The 25,659-nt window shown below is 42.8% G+C and overlaps 1 protein-coding gene and 1 long non-coding RNA gene across 19 annotated transcripts; one reads left to right on the forward strand and one right to left on the reverse strand.

The window, feature by feature from the left end:
• The first annotated feature begins 3,656 nt into the window (after positions 1–3,656).
• Positions 3,657–12,443, forward strand: HSPA13 (heat shock protein family A (Hsp70) member 13). The gene is made up of 5 exons (XM_064410923.1): positions 3,657–3,752; positions 5,201–5,541; positions 7,212–7,425; positions 7,988–8,155; positions 9,077–12,443. The coding sequence occupies exons 1-5, from the start codon at positions 3,728–3,730 to the stop codon at positions 9,745–9,747; spliced, it is 1,419 nt and encodes a 472-aa protein (XP_064266993.1). The 5' UTR covers positions 3,657–3,727; the 3' UTR covers positions 9,748–12,443.
• Positions 12,130–24,156, reverse strand: LOC135294956 (uncharacterized). Of its 18 annotated transcripts, none has more exons than XR_010356949.1 (8): positions 23,341–23,492; positions 22,680–22,741; positions 21,638–21,796; positions 19,870–20,611; positions 19,257–19,429; positions 14,807–18,357; positions 14,560–14,665; positions 12,130–12,639 (listed from the first exon to the last, which is right to left on the reverse strand). It is a non-coding gene; the product is annotated as an uncharacterized LOC135294956 (long non-coding RNA). The 18 variants fall into 18 exon arrangements; XR_010356948.1 differs by having other exon boundaries at positions 12,130–13,432; XR_010356964.1 differs by lacking the exon at positions 12,130–12,639 and having other exon boundaries at positions 13,461–14,665; positions 19,870–20,055; positions 20,260–20,611.
• Positions 24,157–25,659: the final 1,503 nt, after the last annotated feature.

Here is a 25,659-nt window from a genome sequence, read left to right on the forward strand (position 1 = left end):
ACTCCTCCCACGCTTCGTGGTTCAGCTCTCCGGGGCTGTGGATCCTGGGAGAAGCCCTGAGCTTCTCACTCCTGCCTCCAGCTGGGGAGTGAGTTTGTGACTAATGGAGAATGCAGCACACCCCTGCCCAGCCAGCCACTCAACAGGAGCCAAAAATCTTCAGGCTGTGTGCTGGAATTTTAATGGAAACTTCTGCATCTAAATTGAAGGCTGTGCTCCTCTATCCAGCTGCCTGACATTGAACTGTCAGAGGAAGGCTGGTGAAATTCATCCCTTTCCCAAGCAGATCCAGCAGGAGAAGATCAGTGTTTTAATTAGGGAAAGGAACTATCAGGGACCTCTGCAATTTTGACAACGTGCTCACACTAAGGCACTGTTATCTAAAGTAAAAACTGAAAATGAGGTTTCAGATTCTAGCATCTCCTAAATACCTTGCATCAATCACCTCCTCAGAGAGACAGTGATGCTACTCTCCACCTACAAAGTGATCTCAATCCTTCTCCCCCTTCCTCCTTCATTGTGGGAAAACACGGATTGATCATCCTGGGTTGACACTGGGATCTCACTGTGCTTTGACCATATCCCAGCATCGTGTGTTTCAGTTTTAGACACTGGCTGAGACAGTGCAAAAAGCACTCACCGAGTACACCCTAGAATGATGAAATCCTGTTTTACACAACAGCAGAAAAGAGGATGCTTTGCAAACTCAATTCCCTTTTCTCCAAATGCAAGGATACAGCTGATGCAAAGCATCCTGCAAATGAAAACAAGCTGTATTTGATTCCACACGCACCGAATGCTTGAACTGTGTTTAGCACATCACAGGTGTAGGGTTTGAGTGATAATCCCCAGTGCAGCAGGATTTTTCCTGCAGACACCAGTTCACATCTGATGGGAGACTGCTTTAAAACCAGCCTCTGCTCTTACATTGTAAGAACAATTCTCTCCCTCAAGCTACTTGCAGACAAAAACATGTTTACCTCCACCTATCAAAGCACCAGGGGAAAAGAACAGCCCCTTGAAGGAAATTAATCCCCGAAAAGCGTTTGAAATGTTATAAACAGCTTACTACCAGAGTGAACAGATGCACTAAGAAGGATAAACAAGCATTTGCCCAGCCCCTCAGAGGCAGCTGGCTGCTCACCCCCGTTATAGGCAGAGGCAGGGAGGTGTTGGGGTGCCAGTGGTGGTGGCCAAGGGCCACTCGATGTGGCCCAGCCCAGGTGTCTGCAGCCCCTCACTCAGGGGCACCCAGAGAAGCTTTACCACAGCTTTTGGAAAGCAGCTGTGCAGGTCTGAACGCGCACTGCCCATCCTCGGGTGAGGGTGCTCACCACGGAGAATGTGCCCTGCCTGCTGCTGCAGGGAAGTGGCAAAAGCACAGCATTCCAGGAAAACAAAGACCAGCCTTCCAGTGACTGCCCCAAACACATTTATGCTTTCCCCATGAGGCACTCTGTGGGGCAGAGGCTCCATAGCTTTCTCTCCCAGACAAATAAGCCTCTCCCTCTATTGCCCAATGAATATTGAATTATTCTGTGCAAAATCAAGCCATTTTCTCGTTCAGGAACACTGAATGTTCCCTTGTGTTCCTGAACAATCCATTCCTGAGTGTAGCACTCCCTCAGATAATGGAGGAAAATGGAGACAGGCCTCCCTCTCACAAACAAGAGTAGGTTAAAAAAGGTGATACAGAAAACACAGTGGTAATGCCCAAAAACACAAGGGCAAGGTCACTAGGATTAATTCTGCCTATTTTGGAGATGCAAGACAAGTCTGGTATCACTGTGCACAGTCCAGGAGCCTCCATGAGCAGGTCCTAATTATGCCATGGAGAAGACGTGGAGGGAAACAATTAGGCACTTGTGGACTTCTTTTAAGCACATCTGCTGAAGAGCATGTGCTCAAGGGACTACAGAATACTTGTGGTGGACCAAGCCCCAAACTCTGCAGCAGCCCAAAGCAGCTGCAGGGGAGGCAGTGGCTTCTGCTGCAGGGCACAAAGCCTGCTGAGATGCTCCCCTTGACTTGACTCCCAGGCAGGTGGCCTGTGCCATGTAATCCTGCAGGAACAGCCAGGCCTCCAGGGAGCCAGTCAGCTGGGGAGGCCTTGACTGACACACTGGAGTCATTAAGCTGCTTTGCTAACGAGAAATAGAACAGAAATCATGCAGGAAAAAAAAGAAAAGGGCATTTGAGTTCTGTCCTTGGGCAGGTATGGTAACAAGGGATCCCAAAGTCTTTTAGAGGTTTAACCTCAAGGACAAAAACCAAAGCCGTGCCTCTGCTCCAGAAAAGGAAAAAATCTCTGAAATAAGGGGCTTGTACTTTTTTAGAACACATCCCTACATATCTGCACTCTGCAGTGTCATATTTCAGATGATCCCTATGTATTAAAAAAATCTGCTATTAAATATCAAAATCTTGAGCAGTTTGATTGTGTTTGATTAGCCCTGTTTGTGCTAAACCTTTTTTTCTGCTCACCATCCACTGGCGGTGGCACAAAACACAAAGTGCCTGCTCATGAGTTACATGGATAAAGAAGTACTGTAAACAAGTATTATGAGTTTCCCCCACTTAAGAATGAGCACAATTACAATGGTCCCACTTCAAGAAAAATTATTAAAGTATGCAAAAGAAATTAAGAATAGAAATTAAGTTACCTAAGTAATTAGAAAAGAGGCAGATCATGAGTCATTAAGGAGGCTGAATGGTTTAACCTTTCCTTCCCTTTCCAAAGAGTTTCCGCTTTCTCATGCTGAGAATGAAGCACGTCACTATACGTTAACCATAAGTGGAGGATGAATGCATTTTTTACTATTAAGTTAAAGCAGTGCCAGTGTCTTTGCATACAGAAGGTGTTTTTAAGTGAGCTCCTGGGAATTACTTTTGGGTTATGTGTCTTTCCATCACTTAGGAGAAACAGAGATGCTGGAGATGGTAGCTGCAACAGGACTTAGTCTAACATTTTTTCCACTATGCTATTTGCTACCAGCTACTCATTTATGAATATTTTTCTAATTAAAAAGCTTTTAACTTAAACTTCTGCCCGAAACAGAAACCCGCTCTGCAAGAACCTGAAAACCCATTACTCCTTATGAGAGTGGAGCAGAGGGGAGGGAGCAGTGATGAGAAGCAAACCACGGAGAACTGCAGACGGCATTTCTCGGAGCGGCCGCCCACCCTGCCCTGCAGGACGCCTCTGAGGGGCAGGTTTCACCCGCACTCTCCTTGCTTCTCCAAAATAAACAACGTCTCCTTTCCGAACCTGGCTCTTGGCCGTGTGAAAGGCACCACGGCCGGGCTCTCTCGAAACCCTTGCAGGGGGGGTTTCGGTACTTTCTAGCTGAAAACCGAGGGGATAAAGGAAGACGTTCTGCCCCAGCACCGCCACAGCCGCGGTCTCTGACGCCTCATGCTGGCGGGAGGCCGCAGAGCACCATGGCGCCGGGGCCCGGGACTACAACTCCCAGCAGTCACCGCGACTTCACCCAGATCTGCGTATGCGCCTCTGAGAGGGCACACACCGCCTTCCCTGCTAACCGGTAACGCGCCTCGCCGCCCATTGGCTGGTACCCGCCGGAACCGGCTGCGCCGCGATGCGCATTGGGAGTTGTGGTTTTCTCCTCCATAGCAGCAGCAGAGGGGGAGGGATATGTGTACTACCGTTCCCTGCGTGCCCCGCGCGGCCCGGAAGAAGCCGTCAGCAGCAGAGCCACGGGCAGACATGGCGGGGCAGATGGCCGTGCTGGGTGAGGCGGCGGCGCGGCGGGTTTTGGGGAGTTTTGCTTCCGCTCTCGCGTGCTCGGTGTGTTGTGCTGTGTCCAATTCTGGGCTCCTCTGAACAGGAGAGACATGGCTCTCCTCGAGCGGGTCCAGAGGAGGGCAAGAGGTGATGAGGGACTGGATCTTTTAGAAGCAAAGGCTAAGGGGGCTGGGGCTGTTGAGCCTCGAGAAGAGACGACTGAGAGGGGACTTCATCAATGCTGGGGAACCTCATAAATTTTTTCTTCCCAGTGCCTGCAGAGAGGGGTCAGAGCAGGGACCAGGCTCTGCTCAGTGGTGCCCAGCACTGGGACAAGGGGCAGCGGGCAGGAATTGATGCACAGAAGTTTCACCTGAACATGGGGAAGAAATTCTTCACTGTGCAGTGACCAAACACTGGGACAGATCACTCGGAGAGGATGTGGGGTCTCCCTCACTGGAGATATTCCAGAAGTGTCGGGACACAATCCTGTGCCATGTGCTCTGGGATGGCCCTGCTGGAGCAGGGAGGTGGGACCAGATGAGCCACTGTGGTCCTTTCCAACCTGACCCATTGTGGGATTCTCAGAGTGCTCAGTGGCACATTGCTCAGAAATGCCTGGGAAGATTTGCAGCCCAGAGCAAGCCAGAACTTTTCCAACCAGTCTGTTTGAAGCACCACTGTGACCACCCTTCCCTGCTGGGAAGAAGAAAAAAAAAGAGGTCATGTTGAAATTTAACTTATTTTCATTTCTTGTTGAGATTTTTGTTGATGCTTTTTCTGGTAATCATCTGAGGCATTACTTTATGCTAGAAAGTAATTTATTATACTTATAATCAACAGACACATGAAACCCAAACTTTTGGGTTTCATGTGTCTGTTGATTATAAGTAAAATTAAAAGAAAAACAACTAAACAACGAACTCTTCTGCACATAAGCTGGTCTTCTCTTGGGTTTCAAGGTACAGGATGGATTCAGAGGTGTGGGAATATGCTTTTTAGGGAGCTGTGGCTGAAACAGAACAAGGTACTGTGGGTTTCTCTCCCCTTATTTTTAGCCTTCTGGTGAAGCTGGAGGTATTAGAATTGAGTTTGTAGTTTCGCTGTGATTTTGGGTGGCCCCATTAACTCGATGTCATTTTAGGGTCATTCATAGGCAGCTCCTTCAGAAGTACTAATTAGCCTGTGTTGCTGCAGAAACATGCAGGGAGAATTATTACAGTGCGGTGATATTTTTGGCCTGGCTGCCTCTTGGGCTTTTTTTCCATAATCAGTTCAATGTTTAATGCCTTAAATTCTTGACTTGTAGCCACTCTCTGTTGAGCAGGGAATTAAAAGCTAATGAGGTGGCTGCGCAGCCCGTGGGGTGTGAGGTAAATGTGTCACACCGCGCCGTCCGCTCGTGGGCTCGCGGCGCTGCTGCCCTAACCCCGCTGTTCCCGATCCGCGTTTCAGGCTCTGCTGTGCTGGCCCTGCTCCTGGCCAGCTACCTGGCGCAGCAGTACCTGCCCATGCCCACCCCCCGCGTGGTCGGGATCGACCTGGGCACCACCTACTGCTCCGTCGGCGTGTTCCTGCCCGGCAGCGGGGCCGTGGAGGTCATCGCGGACGGGCACGGGCACAGCAGCATCCCCAGCGTGGTCTCCTTCACGGACGCCGGGGCGCACGTGGGGTACGAAGGGCTGGAGCTGGCCGATGCCAATCCTCAGAACACCATCTACGACGCCAAGAGATTCATTGGGAAAGTCTTCACTGCGGAGGAACTGCAAAGCGAAAGCAGCAGGTATCCCTTTAAGGTAGGCAGCCGCCACCTTCAGTTCCCTCCAAGGAGTAAGGGATGTCCAGCAGGACACAATCCAGTCTGGGGATGGACAGATCCAGAGCAGCCCAGGGGGCTGGACATGCCCTGGCCATTGGGAGCCCAGATCCCCCCGTGTGCTGGGCTCATCCAAAGCCCCGTGGGCAGCAGGGCAGGGAGGGGATTCTGCCCCTCTGCCCCGCTCTGCTCAGACCCCACCTGCAGGGCTGCATCCAGCTCTGGGCTCCCAGCACAGCAAGGACAGGGACCTGCTGGAGCCAGGCCAGAGCAGGCACCGAGGGGATCAGAGGGATGGAGCAGGCGGATTAAAGGCCGAGAGAATTGGGATTGTTCTGCCTGAGAACGGTCACCCTAGAGCCTGCTCTAACTGGGGCCTCCCAGTACCTGAAGAGAGCCCACAAGAAAGATGGAGAGGGACTTTTGACAAGAGAATGGAGTGACAAAATAAGGGGGAAGGGTTTCAAGCCGAGAGAGAGTAGGTTTTTTTCCTATTAGAGATTAGGAAAAACATTTTTTGTTTTTGTGAGGGTGGTGCTGTACACTGTGAGGCCCTGGTACAGCTTTCCCAGAGAAGTTGCGGACATCCCATTCTCAGAAGTGTTCAGGGCCAGGTTGGATGGGGCTCTGAGCAATCTTGTCTAGTGGAAGGTGTCTCTGCCACTGGCAGGGGGTTGGAATGAGATGAGCTGTAAGGTCCCTCCAACCCGGTTCTGTGACATCTGCAATGTGGTTGATCATCTTGTCAGATCTTGGTCCAGTCTGATGTGCCTGAAGAATGTAAGAGATATCCAGAGAGCAGAAGGAAATGGTTGTGGAAGTTGTGTACCTCTGCATAAGAGCTGATAATGATTTTCCAGAGGACCCTCTGTTTCCCTACTGAGAAATGTGCTCCTGGGTAACCTTCCAGTCCCATCTCTGAAAGGATAAATTTAAACTGGAAATGCTAACTGTGCTTTGCTGGAACTTTACTTCTCCCTGAAATTGTAAAATAAAAACACAAAAACCAACAAACCTCTCCCCCCCCAAAAAAAAAAAAAAAAACAAACCCAAAAAACCAAAATCCAAAAAAGTTTTAAAGCCACATCTTCTCTGTCCCAGTGTGTTTTTTCCTTCAGCACTTTACTACTTACTTGACCAGTAGCAGAACTTGAAAGTTGCTTTAAAAAAACTAACCTGCATTATATGAGCATGGTGCAGAATTGGTTGAAAAAGTAAATTAAAAAATGTGTACTGTAAGTGGTCTTTGAAGTAATTTTAATTTTTAGATATTGTTAAGAGAAGCTGTTTCAGTACCAAGCTGTTTCCTTTCAGAAACCTGAAAGGTAACCTAATGATTAAAAAACCATCCCTTCTGTCTTTGAATGTGGTGTTGGAAGTTACTCCACTGTTTCTAGGTCTTAACTTTTTTTAATGTGTTTTACTGGGGCATAGTGGGTGTCATTTGTTTGGATATACTTTCACCCCTTAAGTGGCATGTTTTGCATAATCCCCCTAATCAAGGAATAAAAGTGGCCCAGAAATGGCAAAAGCACATTTAAACTTTTCCAGAATAAAGAGATTACATGCAAATAAAGTATTTGGTGGGAACAGGGTGGGGGAGCATAGGAAGATTTCTCACTTGGGGGTTGTGTCACTTTGTCCTTCTAGATTGTCAACAAGAATGGATTAGCTGAATTTTCTGTGACAACTAATGAAACCTTTCACATCACTCCAGAGGGCATTGGCTCTAAGCTGCTGCTGAAACTGAAGCAAATGGCAGAAGCCAACCTTGGCACGTCCATTTCCAAGGCAGTCATCTCCGTGCCAGCAGAGTTTGATGAAAGGCAGCGGAATTCTACCATTAAGGCAGCTAACCTTGCAGGTGATGTCTCTCTATTCCAGAGTTTTTCTTGGAGAGCTTGAGGTCTGTTTCACTAACAGTAAGGTCTTTGTGGAGGATATAGAAACTGTGAATCAGTGATAGAGAAGCTTAGAATGGATTTACTGTGAGGAACAGCTGAGAACTTCTGAGTACCAACAGGTGCGCCTGGCTAATGCAGACATGGATGGCTGGAAGTAAGCTTTACTTCAGGGAAAATAGTCTTTTTTATAATCTCCAAATAGGGAGACTATATAGAGCACCCTTGGACAATCATTTAAACAGAAATAGGATGCATGAAATAAATCTTAGCAAGGTTTCTGTGGAAGCAGTGTGTTTGGGCACATCATGGTTCGTGATTTTGCCCTGAAGCAGTACTATTTTAGGATTAAATAAGGAAAAGAGTTCATTGGATATTACTGCTTAGGAAAATACTTCTTTTAGATCTGACACTTGAGTATGGTTAAAAAAGCCCCAACAAGTAATGGCAAATGTACATTCTGATGTAAGAACTGCAGTTTTCTGAGTGTATCTGAGTGTTCCTTGTTGTCTCTGCTCTTCATAGGGCTCAACGTTTTGCGAGTAATCAACGAGCCCACAGCTGCTGCTATGGCTTACGGGCTGCACAAAGCTGATGTGTTTAACGTTCTGGTGGTGGATTTGGGTGGAGGAACTTTGGACGTGTCTCTGTTGAACAAGATGGGAGGGATGTTCATCACACGAGCCATGGCAGGTGAGAAAAATGCTTTTGTTTCTCAAGGAGTGGGAGGCAAAGTGCACCTGAAGTCACTGTTGGAGGGACTTTTAAAACATACCAGCCATGTCACAGAGTGTTTTCCCAATGCACTCTCAGCTGATTTTCATGCAGAATTAGGTTTGTGGCTGGTTTCAGCAATTAAGACCACAGACTTACAGGTTTAGGCTGACCCAGAGGTGTAAGTTGTGGTTTCATTTTATCTGTGTCAACTTTTGTGCCCACTAATAAAGTGCTGGTGCATGTTACACTTACTGTGACCAAACTTTTGGGGGGTTGGGATTGTTTAAAATCCTTCTGTCACCTTTGCCCAAACTGGGAGTATTGGCAGATCACTGACCATGCTTTGGTGTGCCCTTGCTTTGTGGTTGGTGCCAGTTGAGCTGAGCAGGGTTTGGGAATGCGCGGACTGTTAACCCCGAAGTTTTGTGATTGGTGTAGGAATGGTTCATCCCCAGGCACAGAGCTCTGTGTTTGGTCACACTGGTGAAGAGCCATGCTTCAGCTGGCCTGCATGCACACAGCTCTGAGGTGCAGTGCTAGCTGCTTGTGTTGCCTTCTTGCAAGCAAGTTCTGATGTGAGCTGCTGCTGCTGCTGCTCAGTCCAGTTAAGAGTGGAACAGCAAGAAAGATTCAGCAGCTTCACTCTGATTTAGTTAGACAGAGTTCCACTAAGTGAGTTACTGTTTTTAGTCAAAACAAAACAGTGGAAATTATCCATCATGTGTGCAGCGGACAATAATTTCATCTGTTGTCACAGCTCTGTGAGGTCATGTACTTGTGGTCCTTCTGTGATTGTTCTTGCGCTTGAGCACCATCTCCCAGTGAGAGAGAAGCAGTGTACTGCTTTCTGGGGCTTTGAAAGTGCTCTGTCTGATGCCTTCTGTTCTGATCTTTCAGGTAACAACAAACTCGGAGGACAGGATTTCAATCAGAGGTTGATGGTGTATTTGTATGATCAGCTCCGTCAAACGTACGGTTCTCTGCCAGCACAGAAAGAGGAGATTCACCGCCTCAGACAGGCCGTGGAAGCTGTTAAATTAAACCTGACTGTCCACGAGGCAGCCACACTGAGGGTGCTGTTGACTCTGCCAGCAAACGAGCTTACAAGAGAACTTGCAAAAAGCCAGGTAAAAACAAGAAGTGCGCTAAAGGGCGAGGCCTCACAAAACACAAAAGGCCTGAAAAATCCTGGAGACACTTCCAAAGCAGAGGATAACTTTGTGGAAGTTGTGTTTGAAACAGAAATCTCTCGGAAGCTGTTTGAGATGTTAAATGCAGATCTTTTTGAGAAGATTCTTGTGCCCATTGAACAGGTGCTGCAGGAAGGGCACCTGCACAAAGAAGAAGTGGATGAAATTGTCTTAGTTGGAGGCTCCACACGGATTCCCAAAATACGTGAAGTTATTCGGGACTTCTTTGGAAAGGAACCCAACACCTCTGTGGATCCCGACCTGGCAGTTGTGACGGGCGTAGCCATCCAAGCAGGAATTCTTGCTGGGTCCTGGCCCCTCCAAGTCAGTGCTATAGAAATCCCTAACAAACATTTACGGAAGACTAATTTTAACTGAAAAGAAACTCTTCTCAATTGCATTCCAGCTCTCCAAAAGGATCCATACTTATCTGAGTGGGAATGGAACCTAATCTTAGCTTCATTCTGTTCAATTTTCACCTGTTCCCATTAGGTGTTACTGGACACCTACCTGTGCTAAAGCTTGATGTTACTTTAAAGGTACAAACGAGTTCTGAAGTGTGCTGTGTTTACTTGGAGAGGGATATTGGATGAAAGTGCCAGTGATGACACACACACATTTTCTTGCTAAATTTTATTAGCAAATCCTGGAGCGGTGTGTATTTAAAGTATCAAGGGAGTGTGACCAAAGGTTTGAGATGATGTGGTACTGAGGTATTCCTGGGTCCATGCATTTACTTGGAAGGACTGTGAAGCAGTGTTAATGCACAGAGCACTGGCAGTGTTCAGCTCACACTTATTTATTAGATTGAGCCATTTGAGCATTTAAGCACCTTTCCTAAAGGCATCTTGCAGCTTAAATGAGACTGAGGCATTCACTTGATTCTTCTGCTGTTCATAACAGCATAATGGTATCCTGAGGCTCCGTGGCAAATTGTCCCATGATTAGGAAACCTTATGGAAAATGTAGCTCTTGCCAGTGCAGTTTGTTGGTCTCCAAGGGCTTCATTGCTGACCTGGCTGTGATGGTTAAACACAGGTGCTGCTGTTTTACCACTGATGTTCTCCACAGAGAACGAGGGTATATTGCCAAATATTCATACCTGCCCCTGCCTTATTCTAAAACTACAGTGATTTTATGTATCTTGAAGCCACACCTGCCTGTCTTCCCTTGAATTTGACCAACAAGAATTTCATCATTCTGCATCTACAAGTGTGTGACATCCTCTCCCTGAAGTACCCCAAGCCATACTGTCCTCGTGGAGAAAGTGTGGGACAGAAGGGATGGCCTGGATGAAATGTAATTCCTGTAGCCCTAGTAAATGAAAATTGACCCAACTACTTTGTGCTTTTTAGCTCTTATGTGGTTTTAAGTTTTTTCATATTCCTGCTCTAAACTGAACAGAGGTTGTAGCTGTCCTGTTGGGAAAGAAACAGTGTTGTGTGCAACTTGGGGTTTGAGGTGGCACTTCTTAGGACTCTTTTAGGCAAATAGATCACTATCCAGATACCTTGAAAATGTGTTGTGAGGAGAACAAAGTTACTGATCTGAAAAAAAACCGAATTGGTGACAGTTCTCTCTTTGGAGGGATTAAGCAATAATCAAGCACCAGCTGAATTCTGTTATCTGCTTGAAGCTTCCTACCAAAAAAACATGTCATTCAGCTGAGACTGGTTTCAACATCCATCAGCCCAGTCTTCATCAAGTAAGCTCTAGTAACAGGTGGTTTTAAGGATTTTCTTGTCTTCTCCAGAATAATTTTGTATTAACCTTGCTAAGATAAAGTATAGGCCTTAGATTTATTGTTTTAACCTATGACTATATTAAAATAGGCTTATTGCTCTTCTGGCAGGAAGCCTGATTTATGGCACCATAAATCAATTGTGCTGATTCAGCTGTTTGCATAGCTATTGTCTAAATGCATCTTTGAAGTAATCCAATTAAAAACCTCTTAAATTGAATCATAGTTGCACACAGCCGTTCCATCAGCATTGTTTAACTTGACAGAGGATTCCCAAAGTACTGCTGACATCTGCTTAATTTTCCTGCATTGAAAACAAGGAATATTTTTATTTGAGAATTCTTTCTTTCCTTTGTGCCTCTTTGAAAGTGACCCCAACTAAATCTGTATGGAGCTTCCAGTAAGTAAAACTCCTGCAGTGAAAGAAGTGCCTCTTCAGTGACACCATGGATAAATGCAGTACAGTCCTCAGTTGCTGCTGGGGGCCTTTGCTTTGCAGACATAAATGTGTGTGCATAAAAGAGCTGCACCAACTCTTTACAGAGTCATTGTGGCCTTTCCTTCTGCCCTGCTCTAAGTTCATCTCAAAATCCACTGGAGTTACAGTAGGACTTTGGTCTTCATGTCTTTAATGCACTGTGTAAAACAAGCAGACCTATCTAGAAACAGAACCACATCACAGAGAAGCTAAACTATTAAAAGCTTTTGCAGTTTTGGGACAAGTTAGGTAGGAGCTGTTAAAACTCTCAAAGCAAATAAATGAAGTACTTTTTTCTTTCACATCCTCCTTCACCCTGGGGGAGTTGAATCTCCTTCAATGTTAATCTGGGAACTGAAAGGGAAGGGCACGTTGTTTACTTGTAAAAACTAAACCTACAAAAGGGTATTTATTCAGAGGTCTATACAGGTTGGATTTTTTAGCAGAGAAGTTGCTATACACTGGATATCACAATGCATCCTTATTTATTATTTTTTCTGAATTATTTATTTTGTATATTTTAATACTGTATTTTGGCACAAACAAATTTTAAAGATGAGTCCACTGCAGTAAGTGGATATTTCCAGGTATGCACATGGGCTGCTTACCAAAAATCTTTCTGTAAAAAAGTTGATACTTGAAGGATGAAATCTTTCTGTAATCCTTACGATTGCCTGTGGTGGTAGGTGTGTAACCAATTTCTCTAGCTAAGGCTTGTTTGATGAGTTGAAATTCCTAAAGCATCAAGAGGCCTCAACAATTGTGTGTTCCCTAATTGTATCCCAGTGCAGATGATGAAATGCATTTTATAAATAACCTTTTAGATTTTTTTAATAAAACAATTTCTATCCCTTGGATCTGTCTTCTTTCACTTTCTCAAGGAAATTCGGTCTTCCTCAAACTCCCTTGAAGTGTAGAAGATGAGGTTGTGTCAGCTGTGAGTTTGTACATCTGCGTTGTCTTGGGGAGCTGTGAAGTGTGCAGAGCCTGAACAATTACAGTATTTAAAAAAATGTTTCAAAGCTGGCAAAAAGCAGAAACGTGTCTCTTCCTGTGAGGGAAGGGGAGAGTTCCTCCTCAACTTCTTTCTAGTTTCTCTGTGATACTACAGGAAAGTGTAGAGCAAGGCAACAGGCAGGGCTGAGGGAAGCAGCTCCTGGGAGGGTGGTGCATGTGGGATTTTTGAGTGCTGTGGGGAATGAAGTGGGAGAAGGGCATAAGCAGGTTCTGCTCCATGCTCCTTCCTGTTAGAGGGAATGATGGAGTCCTGGCCCCTTATGAGCCTCATTCTTCAGGACTGCTCTGGTCCCCTGCCTATCCCACTCTTCCTATGAGCAGTCCCACATGGCAAGACTGGAACCCAATTCCCAAATACCAATGAAGCTCAGGGAATTCCTGTTTGGAGGAGGAAGGTCAGGGGTGTGTGCCAAGCTGCAGAGCTAGCACATGGCTTTGTCCTGGCTGTTGCCCTGGTGTTTGGTGGGTTGAGACAGTTCTGCACTCAGCCAAGTGGCCCTTCCTGGTTTCCTGGAGCGAGTCTCCAACATCAGGTGTGTGAGGAGAGGAGAGGCTGCAGAGCCTGGCTGATGTGCTTAAGGCAAAAGTGCCTTTCCCTGCCCACCCTAAGCCTGTTAGGGGGTTTGCTTTGCACAGAAACAGCAGGGGCATTTCCTGCTGCTTCTGCCTCCACTGCACCCTCTTTTCAGAAGTTATAGTCAAATATGAGGGGTACAGCATGCTGGAAGAGAAGGAATGGCTTTGCTGACACTAGTCCAGCATTTTCTTTTCTCTCAGGCTTTGCCATTGCTCAGTCTGCAGCTCTCCCAGCTGCATTCTGAAGCTAGCTGGAAGTGAAAGGTTATGTCAGCCTGGCAGTAAGCACAGAAAGCTCTCCCCACAAATTAAAGCAAATAAAGTAAAAATTACCATGCACTGATGCCTCTCTTACTGTTTTCTCTAGACCTTGCAAAAGGGATTGGTTCCTGAGGTACTGACGGCTACTTCCCCTAGCCTACATGCCCAAAACTTTCTCTTGGGCAAGAAATTAAGATTGTACTTGATACGCCAGGTGTCAGTATTAAACTAATTTAACAGGGCTGTACCCAGGAACTTTATTCAGTTTATTGGGTTTTTTAAAGGAGTTGATGGGGATCTTATCTTAAGAGAAGATTGATTACATGTTGGTATCAAATTTCAAGAGCTTCAGGAACTGCAATAAAAATGGAAATGACTATTTATGTGGCCGGCAGAGGCAGATTCATTTAGCTGACACTTCAAGTAAGTGTACATAACCTGCCCTGCTTCTGTAATTAGTATGGAGGTTTACATTAATATTTACCAGCAAAGAGGCAGCTCCACCTGACTGCATCTTTTGGGATTCTTTCACAATGAGATTTTGTAATGCTCAATCAGATATGTAAGATGTGGTTTTCAGTTTTTCAGCAATCACAAAAGGAAAACTGACTTAATGGGGCACATTTACTGCCTCAAGAACTACCTAAGTGTACCTGGGGGGATGTGTAATCCTAAAAATTAGCCCCAAGTGACATGTCTGTGTCCACACAACAAGTAGTTTTGTTTTTTCCTTAAATGTGTAATCATAATAAGAATTAGTAACTAAATTAGCATAATGTCAGAGAAACGTAGTTGAAATTAAGACCAGCATGTCAACAGCAAGATTTATTTTTCAGTCTTTACTAATGCAACAGTTTTAACATATGCCGTAAAAATCCCTGTTTTGTTCTGTTGTCCCAGTGCCAGTATGATGAAAACAAGTGATTTGTATAAAATCTGAATTTTAAGAAACCTGATCAATATATACAGATTGCAGCTGTAGTTAACAGCAATGCTGCAAGGAGCTCTTGAGTAAGTCAGTTGTTTTATATGGAATATAAAATATTGCACCTATATATATGGAATGACAGAGATCCTTTGAGTGTTCCCTCAGAATTCACTTAGAAGTTTTCTTTACCTTCTTATCCCGGCCTCTGCAACCATTTCAGAAAAGGCACTTTTTCACTGTAACAGAGTCTGTGGTGTATCATATTCTAGAATCCTTCATGCATCCAGAACAAGCACTACAATACAAGAGCAGAAAGATTACAGAAGAAAAATCAGCTCTTCAACCACATTTTCCAGTCCCAGTACAGATATCTCTGGATTATGGGAATGTATTTCAAGGAAGTAAGTAATTTTTCAAATGGCTTATCAAAACTTGCCTCTGAATCCATGACTGTGTGTAACCTGTGGGCTGTAGTTAACACCGTACAGTTGTGAAACACTCCTTTGATGGTGGACTGCACAAAGTTATCTGTTTCCATGTCAACAGAAGCTGTCACCTCATCTAGAACCAGATTTTTGTCTTCCATAGCAGAGCACAGGCCAGACAGACCAGCTGTCTCTGCCCAGCACTGTTAAAAATACATTTGAGAAGGGCAAGCCAGGGACACAAAGGAAAGAGAGCACAAGATAAAGCTGAGATTACCGTGGAGCATGTCTGTACTTCTTTCCTAACAATACTTTATGCTTCTAAAAAGACTACTGAAATATGTTCATCCTGCTTTGGAATTTTGTTTCTTCTTCTTCAACATATCAATGGTAGTTAAAGTAGGACTCTTCAACACCCATGGCTGAACTTTGTATCTTAAACCCAGTCTTCAGTTTTATATTCACATTATAGTGGGCACTAGGAATCAGCCTGATTGAATGCTGAACCACTTTTTAGTAATGTTCAGTGTAACAGTTTGGATACTTCTACATGTTAGCTGTAGTATGCACCTTCAGGAAATGTCCTCCTGAAAATTATCTGTCTGAAAAATTCAGGTTTATACTCAGTACACTATTTAAGACCTGTCCCTTTGCTGCTGAAAGCTTCAATATTTGTCACCTCAGTTTAGAGTTCTTTTATTTCAAGTGTCACCCTCCTTACTATGGGTTAATGTTTCAAAGTTAAAACTGAGTTGTTTTGCTTAAGCAAATAGAACAAAAGAATAAGCTCTCTGCACTTTGGTGGGTTTCGAATTTGCTGGGGTTTTTTTTATTCATTGTTTTCTGTTGTTTTTTTTCTGGTTTGATTTATTTTTTTAAGTTTAAATAAATAAGCACTTTTCTACCAAAATTTAATGAGGTGCTGCATGAATTGCAACACCACGCCCCCCTTCTTCACACTTACTTATACACTTGAGCTGAAAATAGTCTGTTCCCTTTGCTTCTGATGGCACAGGCCATCAGAATTTATACCACTGTGACCAGTTGGTCACCTCAAAGAAATTTGCACTACCAGAATAGTTCTACTGAGAATGACAGGAGAGGTGTCATTTCCATCCTGATAGCTTTTGAAGTAAATTCCTTGGAAGGACCACATAGTTTTACAGTACTGGAAAATAACAGCATTAGCACTTGATTATGTACCTGAGATTTTCACCACCTTCTGAAATCTCATGGGGGAGCTTCTTTGGCAGAGAGTGGACAAAATCCTTTAAGTCACATAATTCCAGCACCTCCCACAGTTCAAGATCAGAGTGTTTTCCAAGTGGATCCAGATTTGACTGCACTGTCCCAGAAAACAAGATGGGGTCCCAAATAGCAGCAGAATGTGAATGCACAATTCTGACATGATCCTAAAATGGGCTGTCATAAATCCTTACATTAATAGAAGGAACTAAGACAAATAATCTTGGGAATGGATCTTTGCAAGGGAAATTTTAACAGTTTGAAGCTGGTGAATGGAGGACAAAAATTGTGTGCAGTCTCTGTGAGCTAAGTTCTTCATTAAGGTGAAACATAAAGGGCAAGAGATTTCTTGTGCATTCTCTGTGCTCTGGTTTTGTGGCTGACTAAAGACCTGCCCAGCACCTGGCAACTGCCACAGCACATGAATTATTATTAAGGTTTGTGAAGCACTTGAGACTACATTCATGAACACTGATAAGAGAAATTAAAAGGCTATGATTCTAATTTAAATATCCTTAATTTCCTATAGGAAAGACGACATATTCATCAACAAGAATACCTACAAAGATTTACAGACTGAACTAATGCTCCTAGAGATGAACAGACACCTTGACCAAGTGCAGTCACAGTGGCGTGACCCAGGCATAAGAGGCCAACAACAGTCACATGCAAACAGGACAGTGACAGTTTTGAGGGAACTCAGTGACCAAACAGGACAGTTGAAGTGGTAGCAGACCTTGTGCCTGTTCTTCATTTAAACTTCATTTTACTTGCACTGGAACAACATTAAATTATTTTGTTGTACTTTAATGTGATTCTTAAAAGCTGTTTGTATGAGGTGTATTTGGCTGACCTGAAGAAGCTACGTGCACACAGTCAGCTTTGGTATTTGCCATGCCCTTGTTTCTGTCCCAGATTTTTACCTTCATCCACTCTCCTGACCTATGCAGTTCAACACTCCAGACTGCACCTACTCTTCACAAGCTTCAGACTCCCTTTTTTCACCTTTCAGTTCTATTCTGAACCCAGCCTGTAAGGTCACTGCACTATTGGGTTCCTCTCAGTTCAGTTGTCTGGATGTGGATCCAATATACTCCATCCACAGTAAATCAGACTCACAACTGCAGTTGAGAAAATACTGTGTAATTCACAACTGTCAGATGTGGTTCAGATTTGTAGAGCATTACCTTCTTAAAACAAGACAGATGTTACAACCAAATGTGTACGAATTGTGTTCTGAAGACCTGTGGAATAATCAATTTTGGTCTTGTAGTCTCATTTTTGAGAATATAGTTACACCAAAAAGCTATATCAAAATTAGAAATTATGATTAAAAATGGTGAATTTTCCATTCCCCTAACCAAGTACAGTTCTCAAAGGAAAAGCAGCCAAGAATTTGCAGGAATCTTCAGGTATTTTCTTTTAATCATCTCTTTCTTGGAAAGACTCAATCTGTTTTGGTGTAAATATTGGAATCATCTCTACGCATGGTCTGTGGGTAGATACACACAGGAAATATTACCAAGGTTAAGGCTCCTAAAAGGCTAGGAAAAAACCAAAGCCTCCCTTTTAAAAACGTCAGATAAATTAATTGCAATCAGTGCTAACATCCATTCACAAAAATGTTTGTATGAATGGCATTCAGGGAATGTGCAAAGACTTCAGGTGACCATTCAATTTGTGTCCTAGGTTTTACTTTATACTGGAGCATTTCAACATATACCACCTGAAGACAATCCTAATAATATATGACCTAATCTTGAGTTTCCCACCCTCTTCTGAAGTAAAAAGTAAGCTCTACATGACAGATCACAGCAGATTGGTTTAAATACATAATATATAACTCGTGTATACACCACTTTATTCCCTACAGGCTTCAAACATAGTTGAACCTAGTTAAAAAGTCCTCAGGTGGATTTTGAAAACACCATATGTAGCTATTCTAGCTAAGACTGTTAAACTAAACACAACATATAAAACTTAATGTCATATTTGTGGTCCCCATGTTTTGAAGTTTCTTCCATTTAATTGCCAAAATTCCACTGGTACCTCTGTCTCTTGGCAGCCTGTGGACTTAGAGGTTATAATTTCCCCTAAAAATCCAATGTCTTATGTTAGTAAAAAAATAATAAATAGTTGTCTCTCAACCATGCCTCACCTGTGGAATGATGTTAAGATTTCCACTTAAGTCAAGGAGTCCAATAGTTGATATATCAATTCCATCAGTAATTATTTTGCCTTCACATCCCTCCAAAAATCTAAATAAGGAATTTGTGAGTGTTGATTTTCCAGCTCCTGTTCTTCCAACAATTCCAGCCTGAAGCAGAAAGTTTTATGATAGAGACTGTAACTTTCCATGCTACACGTTCTAAATGAAAAATTATATAGGTATAGGGAATTATAGGATAGAGTGAATTCAGTTTCACAGTTCCCAGTCCAGTTCTCTCTGAAGATATACAGCTCATGCCTGGTTCAGTGAGAATCCTTTCCATTTCCTCTCCCCTTTATCCAGCACTCCTAAGCTCAAAGCAATGGCTTAAAATAGGTCTCAGCTGGTGTTCCTTGATCCCATGCCTGATGTTCACCAGCCCTAACCTGGCACCACTTGCTATTACTTGTACTTACCTGTTCCTTAATGTTAAATGTTTTCCACCTGTTTCCTGCTCAGGAATGGCTTAGAATAGGTTTAAAGAATTAGATATTCCAGCTTTTAATACACTACATGAAGTGTAATAGTCTCAGTATTAAAATCTGCTTGCAAGTCTACCATCACTGGAGTTCTTGCTTCTGCCAGATACTTATAAGCCATGGAGCAGGTCAGTTAAGAACAGGGAAGGGAGAGAGGAAAAGACAATTGTGAAGTCAGTAATGCTGACCCAGTAGTAGGTAGTTCATGTTAATACATGTGTTTTGCAGGCAGCAGTGGGAATAATCTGTACTCACACCACTGAGATTTTGACAAATTTTACCTTCTCACATGAATGGTTTTTAAATTGGAGAATTTATTCCTCCAGATTCCACTTTCCTGTAGGAACTTCTTTGTTCAACAAGAACCCTTTCCTTCTGTATCCTGTACTGGCTGTACCCCTGTACTGCTTTTTGTTTAGCCTCTTTATTCAGAATTGTCATCAACAATCTGTTGGTAAGAGATGAGCTTTTGTACAATGACTGTACAAAGCAGCTGGTACAATTTGAAAGGAAGCCATCCTATATTACCTTGATTTTTAGGAGATCTGAAGGGTTAGCTTCAATTAGCTTCTCAAAAAGATGGTTTCCAATATGTACATGTACAGCAGGAGAGGGTCATCCAGGAGATACAAGTCAGCCTTGCTGCACACAGCTCTAGCAAGGCTCACTCTCTGCTTCTGCCCTCCACTTACATTGACACCCTAAGGAAAGGAAGCCACAACAATCCACATTTAAATAGGAAATACTAAAGACCTGTGTATTATACTCAGTCTTGACAAAAATTGGTCTCTGATGATTATTCCCACTCCAAAATGGGCCACTGAAAGGTTACTTTGTAAAACTAAAAAATATATTTTATTTACTATATACAGGCATTTTTATACTATAGAAGAAACCCCTGGAGAACAGGAAAGGGCAGACACAAAATTCTATACAGAAAAAAGCCACTTCCAAAGTTTTTAAGAGTTCAGAACTTGAACAGAATTTAAGTTCAAAGTAAGTAACGAAGTCAAGGAGATGGGCAGGATGTACTTGGCTGAACACTGATTAGTCATCACGTTAATTATCAAATAGGTAATCATAAAACCACAGAATCCATAACTTATCTTACTGTTTAATTTATGACACCTCAAATTCTCACCCTTTCTCCAATCTTTTTTTGGTCTCCATTCAGTAACTGTTCCAAATCTGGCAGTAAAGCACAAGACTCTAAAACAAGTCTGTAGTATGGCCTGTTTAGAACCAAACCATTGGAACCAAAGAGAATATTTTCCTGTAAACTGTCATTTCAAATCCAGGCCTGCTGAGAAACATATGCCACAGAACCCTAAAAAGAATTGGAAACAATTTTGTTTTATTTGGGCTTTCTGAACACATAAAACATAATTTAAAAATAAATTTGAAATTCCAGCTTTGCCTCGAAGTAATACCAGTAATTCCTTCCAAAACCTGAGCACCATTAAAATTTAAATATTTTTTTTTACATTAACCTATATGCCCTCTGAATATCTGTTCATTAGTTCTGCTTAACTGGAGTATTGAGGAGTGGAAAGGGCAGGGGAAGACGGACAATCTTATTCTACTCTGAACCATTTCTTCAAGTTTCTCCATTTCTTTAAGAACAGCAGAAAGAAAAGATGACTTTCCAGATCCAACCTGTTCCACAACAGCAACTAAAGTGCCCTCAGGAATGCTGACATGACTACCCTTTTGTAGACCAGGCCAACAACTGCAATCTTGATTTTGACTGCTGTAAGAATGTTGTGTGTAGAAGATGGTGTAACTGATGGAGAAGAGTTTGTGAGAGAACCACAAAAACCGGGCAACAGCATAGCCACAGCCACTCCCACACAAACTAGGCTGGGTTTCACTGGCCACAATCTCTGAAAATAAAAGAAAAAATTAATTTTAAATTCCATCCATTAAATCAACAGCCAACAACAAACATTTCACAAATTAAGACACTGGAAACTTGTTTAATTGAATCTTTTTGGATCTATATATGGCTAAAGATCCATCAAAATTTTTTGATCAGAAAAAATATGATGTTAAAAATGGTAGGTTTTATCTGTGTTTTCCAATCCCTCGCAATTCTCAAATACAAATCTCAACATGAATGTGCTATTGCTGACTTCTCTGACAAAGGAGTATGAATAAAGAGTAAAAAAAAAAAGATTTTATAAAAGAAATATTTTTAAAAATTAGGTATTTGGACTTAAAAACATTGTAACTACCAGCCACAGAAGATAAGGAAAAAGAAAAATCTAGAGAAAAGAAAAAAATCTAAAGGAAAATTCTGACTTTTTGTGTTAATAAAACATAATCTTAAATAACCATCTTAAATAAGCCGTGATGTCTTCAAACAAATTTTATAGTTAACTGTTTTTATCAGGTTTACATTGATTCAGAGCATATTTTGGAGGTAATAATTCTGTTCATTGACTCTTTTCTTTATAAACACTCAAGTATTTGATCATCTCAACACACCTGTGGTAAGCACAGTTTCTAAAAACTATTTCTGTCAACACCATGGTACCAGAACACAATAACAGAGTAACTTCATTTGAAATTTCATTAATGAAATGTCATTAAATATTATATATTTATGTGACTTTTTTAAAAGTAGGGATGGAAAAAATTGACAAAATGAAATGAAAGTTATCTTTTTTAGTCTGTGTTTCTTAGCACTTGATTTTATCTTTGTATATTTAATACTTAAAACAATACTGTAGAACTTTTACTATTTTTTTCTCAGTCCTTTAAATATGAAATTCCTGATCTCTTTGAGCTTTCCTTCATTTGATCGTTTGCAAATAATCATGTGGAGGGAGGTTTAGAAACTGGTAACCCTTTAGCTTTATTATTAATATTGCTCTTTGAACAAAAAATGAAACACATTAAAAACTTACTTCATTACTTGTGGACTCATAAAAGCCAGAATGTCAGCTGTAACTTTCAGAAATTAAACTTTAATCAATAAATACTTAAATGTTTGCCATAATGGCAAAATCAAAGATGGCTCGAGGAAAACTTGTTTTCTTAAATAGCACTCTCTGGATGCAAGAAACCTGCAAGATTACAAAAATATAGAGATTATTCAGAGAAAAAAAAATTTTAAACTTCACCCACGTTTACTGTACAAAATATGCAATATTAGAGTGTCCATCTAAAGCCATCAGTTTAATCTAAAAAATAAAATTTCCTACAGACAAAAAAAAAAACTTTGTAGTAAGAAATTATGTCTGGTTTTATTTGGCCAAGCTAATAGTTATTCGGGAAAGGATAAATGCAATTCCTAGGGTTGCCCCTATCATCCATGAATATAATTACAATATACTTTAATCCTCAAATTATTATCACAGGTCAAGAAAAAAGTATCTGAATAAACAGAGATAAGCTTCAATATAAATGCATTCCCATTTATAGCAGGCTTGCAGCAACTTTATATTTAAGGCTGAATAGCCCTTCTATTATTTCAGAGTACTTTTTTTCAGTTGTCAAGCAACATTTTTTTTTTTAGTTTGAATTTTGCTCAAACAATTGTGAAGGTTCTTGACAAGGCTCAAAAAAAAACCAACAAACCCAGAGGCTTTCTTAATTATCATAGTGATGATGGATAGCAAACTGGTAACAGACTTCTCTACTTGAAATACAGATGCAAAGAAAAGACACAGGGAAACAGACAAGTCCAGAGAGATTTAGAAAGTTGTTATATTGTCATTGTTAAATAATGCCATAGTTAATGTATAAAATGACTCTTACTATGTATAAACAATCCCTATCAAATTGTTGAATGTGATCTCTAAATGTTGCAAACTTTGATTTTTGTGCAAAAGGCTAACAGCACTCTCAAGGTCAGGCTCAAGCCTGAGACATTGTGGAATCTAAGAGCACAGTCTACAATTCTGTGAGCACCAATGAACAGCAAAACCCAGTTTAATAAATTCTCACCCGCCAAACCAGGAATATGTTAATTTACTGAAGAAAGAAGCATTCTCTTCAGTGTTGCACTTCTGTTTAAAAACAAACAAAGAAAAAAGTATCAATGATACTTGAAAGACAGATGTTTTTGTTGGTGTTTTTGTTTTCTTCTTTAGTAAACATCTAGCTTTAGAAGATATTTAGTTCTGAGCTATCAAAAAACTAAACCTACACAAACTCCTTTTTTTTTTCTTTTTTGGTGAGAGAGACCTGTCACGGTCTCCCACCAATCTCTGACAGTTAAAATCCTGCAGGGTTTGGGGTTTTATCTCCCCCCTCTTTGATACTATAGGTATTAGAAGTTATCAATAGCTAATACTTAAAGAACAGCAGGGTCCTTTCAGGACACCCTAAGAAACAAAGCACTACTATCATGTGCCATATGCACATACATGAGCATGAGGCTTGTGCACTGCTGCCAGTTTCATAAGGCACTGGAGATAAGAGCAAAGAGGCAACAATCAGGAACTCTCCCCTAGTGCCCGACCCGCCCAGGAGCGACTGCAGCACAGCCAGGGAGTGAATTCTGTCCCTCGGTCACTGGGACATAGGACCATTATTGCTCCCTAAAACAATCCCAGCCCCAGGACGCAGTTGCAGCCTGTTCCAGCAGGTGCCGTGAAACACCCACCGACACAACCGGAGCTCCTCTGTCGTTTCCCGCAATAATTTCTGTCCTGCTTTCAGTAAAATGCCGAATGGCTGCACGATAACGCGGCAAATGACTGCAAACAGGCGATAAAGATGTATGTCCCCCTGCCCTGGCAAAGGGACCCGCTCCTGCACCCACCCGCCCTCACAGCACGGCGCGCTGGGCTGCGGAGGAACATCCGTGCCCATTCCCTGCTTAAACCCGCTCCTGTCCGCCGCCTGAAGATTATTCCCTCTTTATCCACGCAAAGGACATATCCCCAGGGGCAAGACTAGCAAGCACCCAACCCGGAACCCGGCGGGTTTCGGGAGACCGTGGGAGGAAGTGGGCACCGCTCGGGGCCCCGCAGCCGCCCGGAGCCCTCCTCCCTCCGCCTCCCTCCTCCCGGCCCCGTCACCTCCGTGCCGGGACTCAGCGGCTCGTAGCCAGGAGCCTTGGGCGGCGGGCATAGCTCCAGCAGCACCCGCCGGGGGAGGGAAGGACAGGGAAGGAGAGGGAAAAACGGGGAAGGGCGGTGCTGCTGCAGCTGCCTCCCCTCAGCCTCCCCGGGCCGCTCCCGCCGGGCCCGCCCTGTTCGCCGGCACCTGCTGAGGGAGCCTGCGACAGGAGCCTGGGGAGGTTTAGGCTGGATGTCAGGAAAAGGTACTTCTGGTGAGGCTGTCTGAGCTCTGGAGCAGGCTCACAGGGCACAGCACTAAGGCTGACCGGCTTCAAAGAGCGTTTGGACAATGCCCTCAGGCACAGGGATGGTCCTGTGCAAGGCAGGGAGTTGGACTCCATTGTCCTCATGGGTCCCTTTCAGCTCAGCGTGTTCTGTGGTTCTGTAGCTATTGTATGCATAACACATTTCAAAAACTGTGTGAATCTTGAACATTCCTTTTTTTGATAAAGTTGAAAGATCTGAAAATTTCTGTCGCGTGAAAAGAGAAAAAAACCAAATAACTAAAAAAACAAACAAAAAAAAAAACCAAACCTACCAAAAAAAACCCCAAAAAACAACAACAACAACAACAAAAAAAACAGCCAAACAAAAAACCCCCAGACCAACCCCAAAAGAACAAAACCAAGAAATTAAAAAAAAAAATAAAAATCCTGTTATCCAGTATTAGCGTGTCTATTTCTCAACTTCCTGTGGTTCTGACCATGCTCTCTGTGTCTCCTTTTCTTATTTTTGGTACTCTGTGTGTCATTGTCACACCTTTCCCATTTTCTCATTCTTTCAGACGGTCTTTCCTCCACCTGGTGCCCTTCACATTCATTTGAGTGTGGCAGGGCCAGCTCGGGAAAGCTCTGTGCAATCTTAACATTTGCACCTTGATTCTGGTAAGGACAAAACTATAAATTTGAAGGCACTGGTGGAGGCACCTGCTGGTAAGGAAATTGTTGACCTGATGGACTCTTTACCATGTGCTGTCCTGGTAATACATGGTACTTCTAGAGAAATAGAAACTTGAGCTGTTAACACTGAGAAAGTTCTGAAGAGTTTAATTTTTGCATGCATTATGGCTTTAAAAATTAAGAGACTGACAAACTATAAAATAACACCGAATGTTTGAAAATAAAGCTGATCTACTTTATTCCAACATCTAGTATAGCTGGAGAAAGAAGTAGGTCAGAAAAGAGTGACCTGTGAGGGGTGTGCATGCTCTGTGGCTGTGCTGGAGGAGATGGGGAGGGAGACAGAGCAGAGTGGCACAGTGGGCACAGGTCCAGCTGGGAACCATGTCACAGTGATCACATGACACTTCAGTGTTTTAAGGCACTTAATTCAGTTTCTCTTTCCTGGGTTTCCCCTGCTGACAGGAAGAAAGGACTGATGTTGACAAGCCTCACAGTGGAAGCATGCATGGCACAGGAACAAGGCCCTGGGAAGGATTTTGTGTGCCACAGAGTATTTCCTTCTCCTCTGAGTGAAACTGCAAGTGAATAACTACTGGGAAACCACATAATCATGTGAAAATTGGACTAAGAAACTGCACTCCCCGAGTGCTGCCCTCATCAGCATGGTTCAACATTGTAATAGTTACTGACAAAACGCACATGTGCAATATTGGATGTTGTTCACTTCCCAATAAAGATTACTGGAGTATGATTGCTACCTTTAAAGATGGAGTTACACCTGCCTTATAACTCACAGCTGCCTGGCTGCTACAAACAGGTTTCAATCGTGTACACATACTCAGCATTCCAAATATATTTTTAAAGCGTTATTTTACAAAGGAACGCATTTTCACAAGTCATCCTGATGACAACAATGTAAAAAATAATCATTAGAGCACATTTTCACAAGTCATCCTG

Source organism: Passer domesticus, chromosome 2, assembly GCF_036417665.1.
Source record: "Passer domesticus isolate bPasDom1 chromosome 2, bPasDom1.hap1, whole genome shotgun sequence".
Taxonomy (NCBI): Eukaryota; Metazoa; Chordata; class Aves; order Passeriformes; family Passeridae; genus Passer; species Passer domesticus.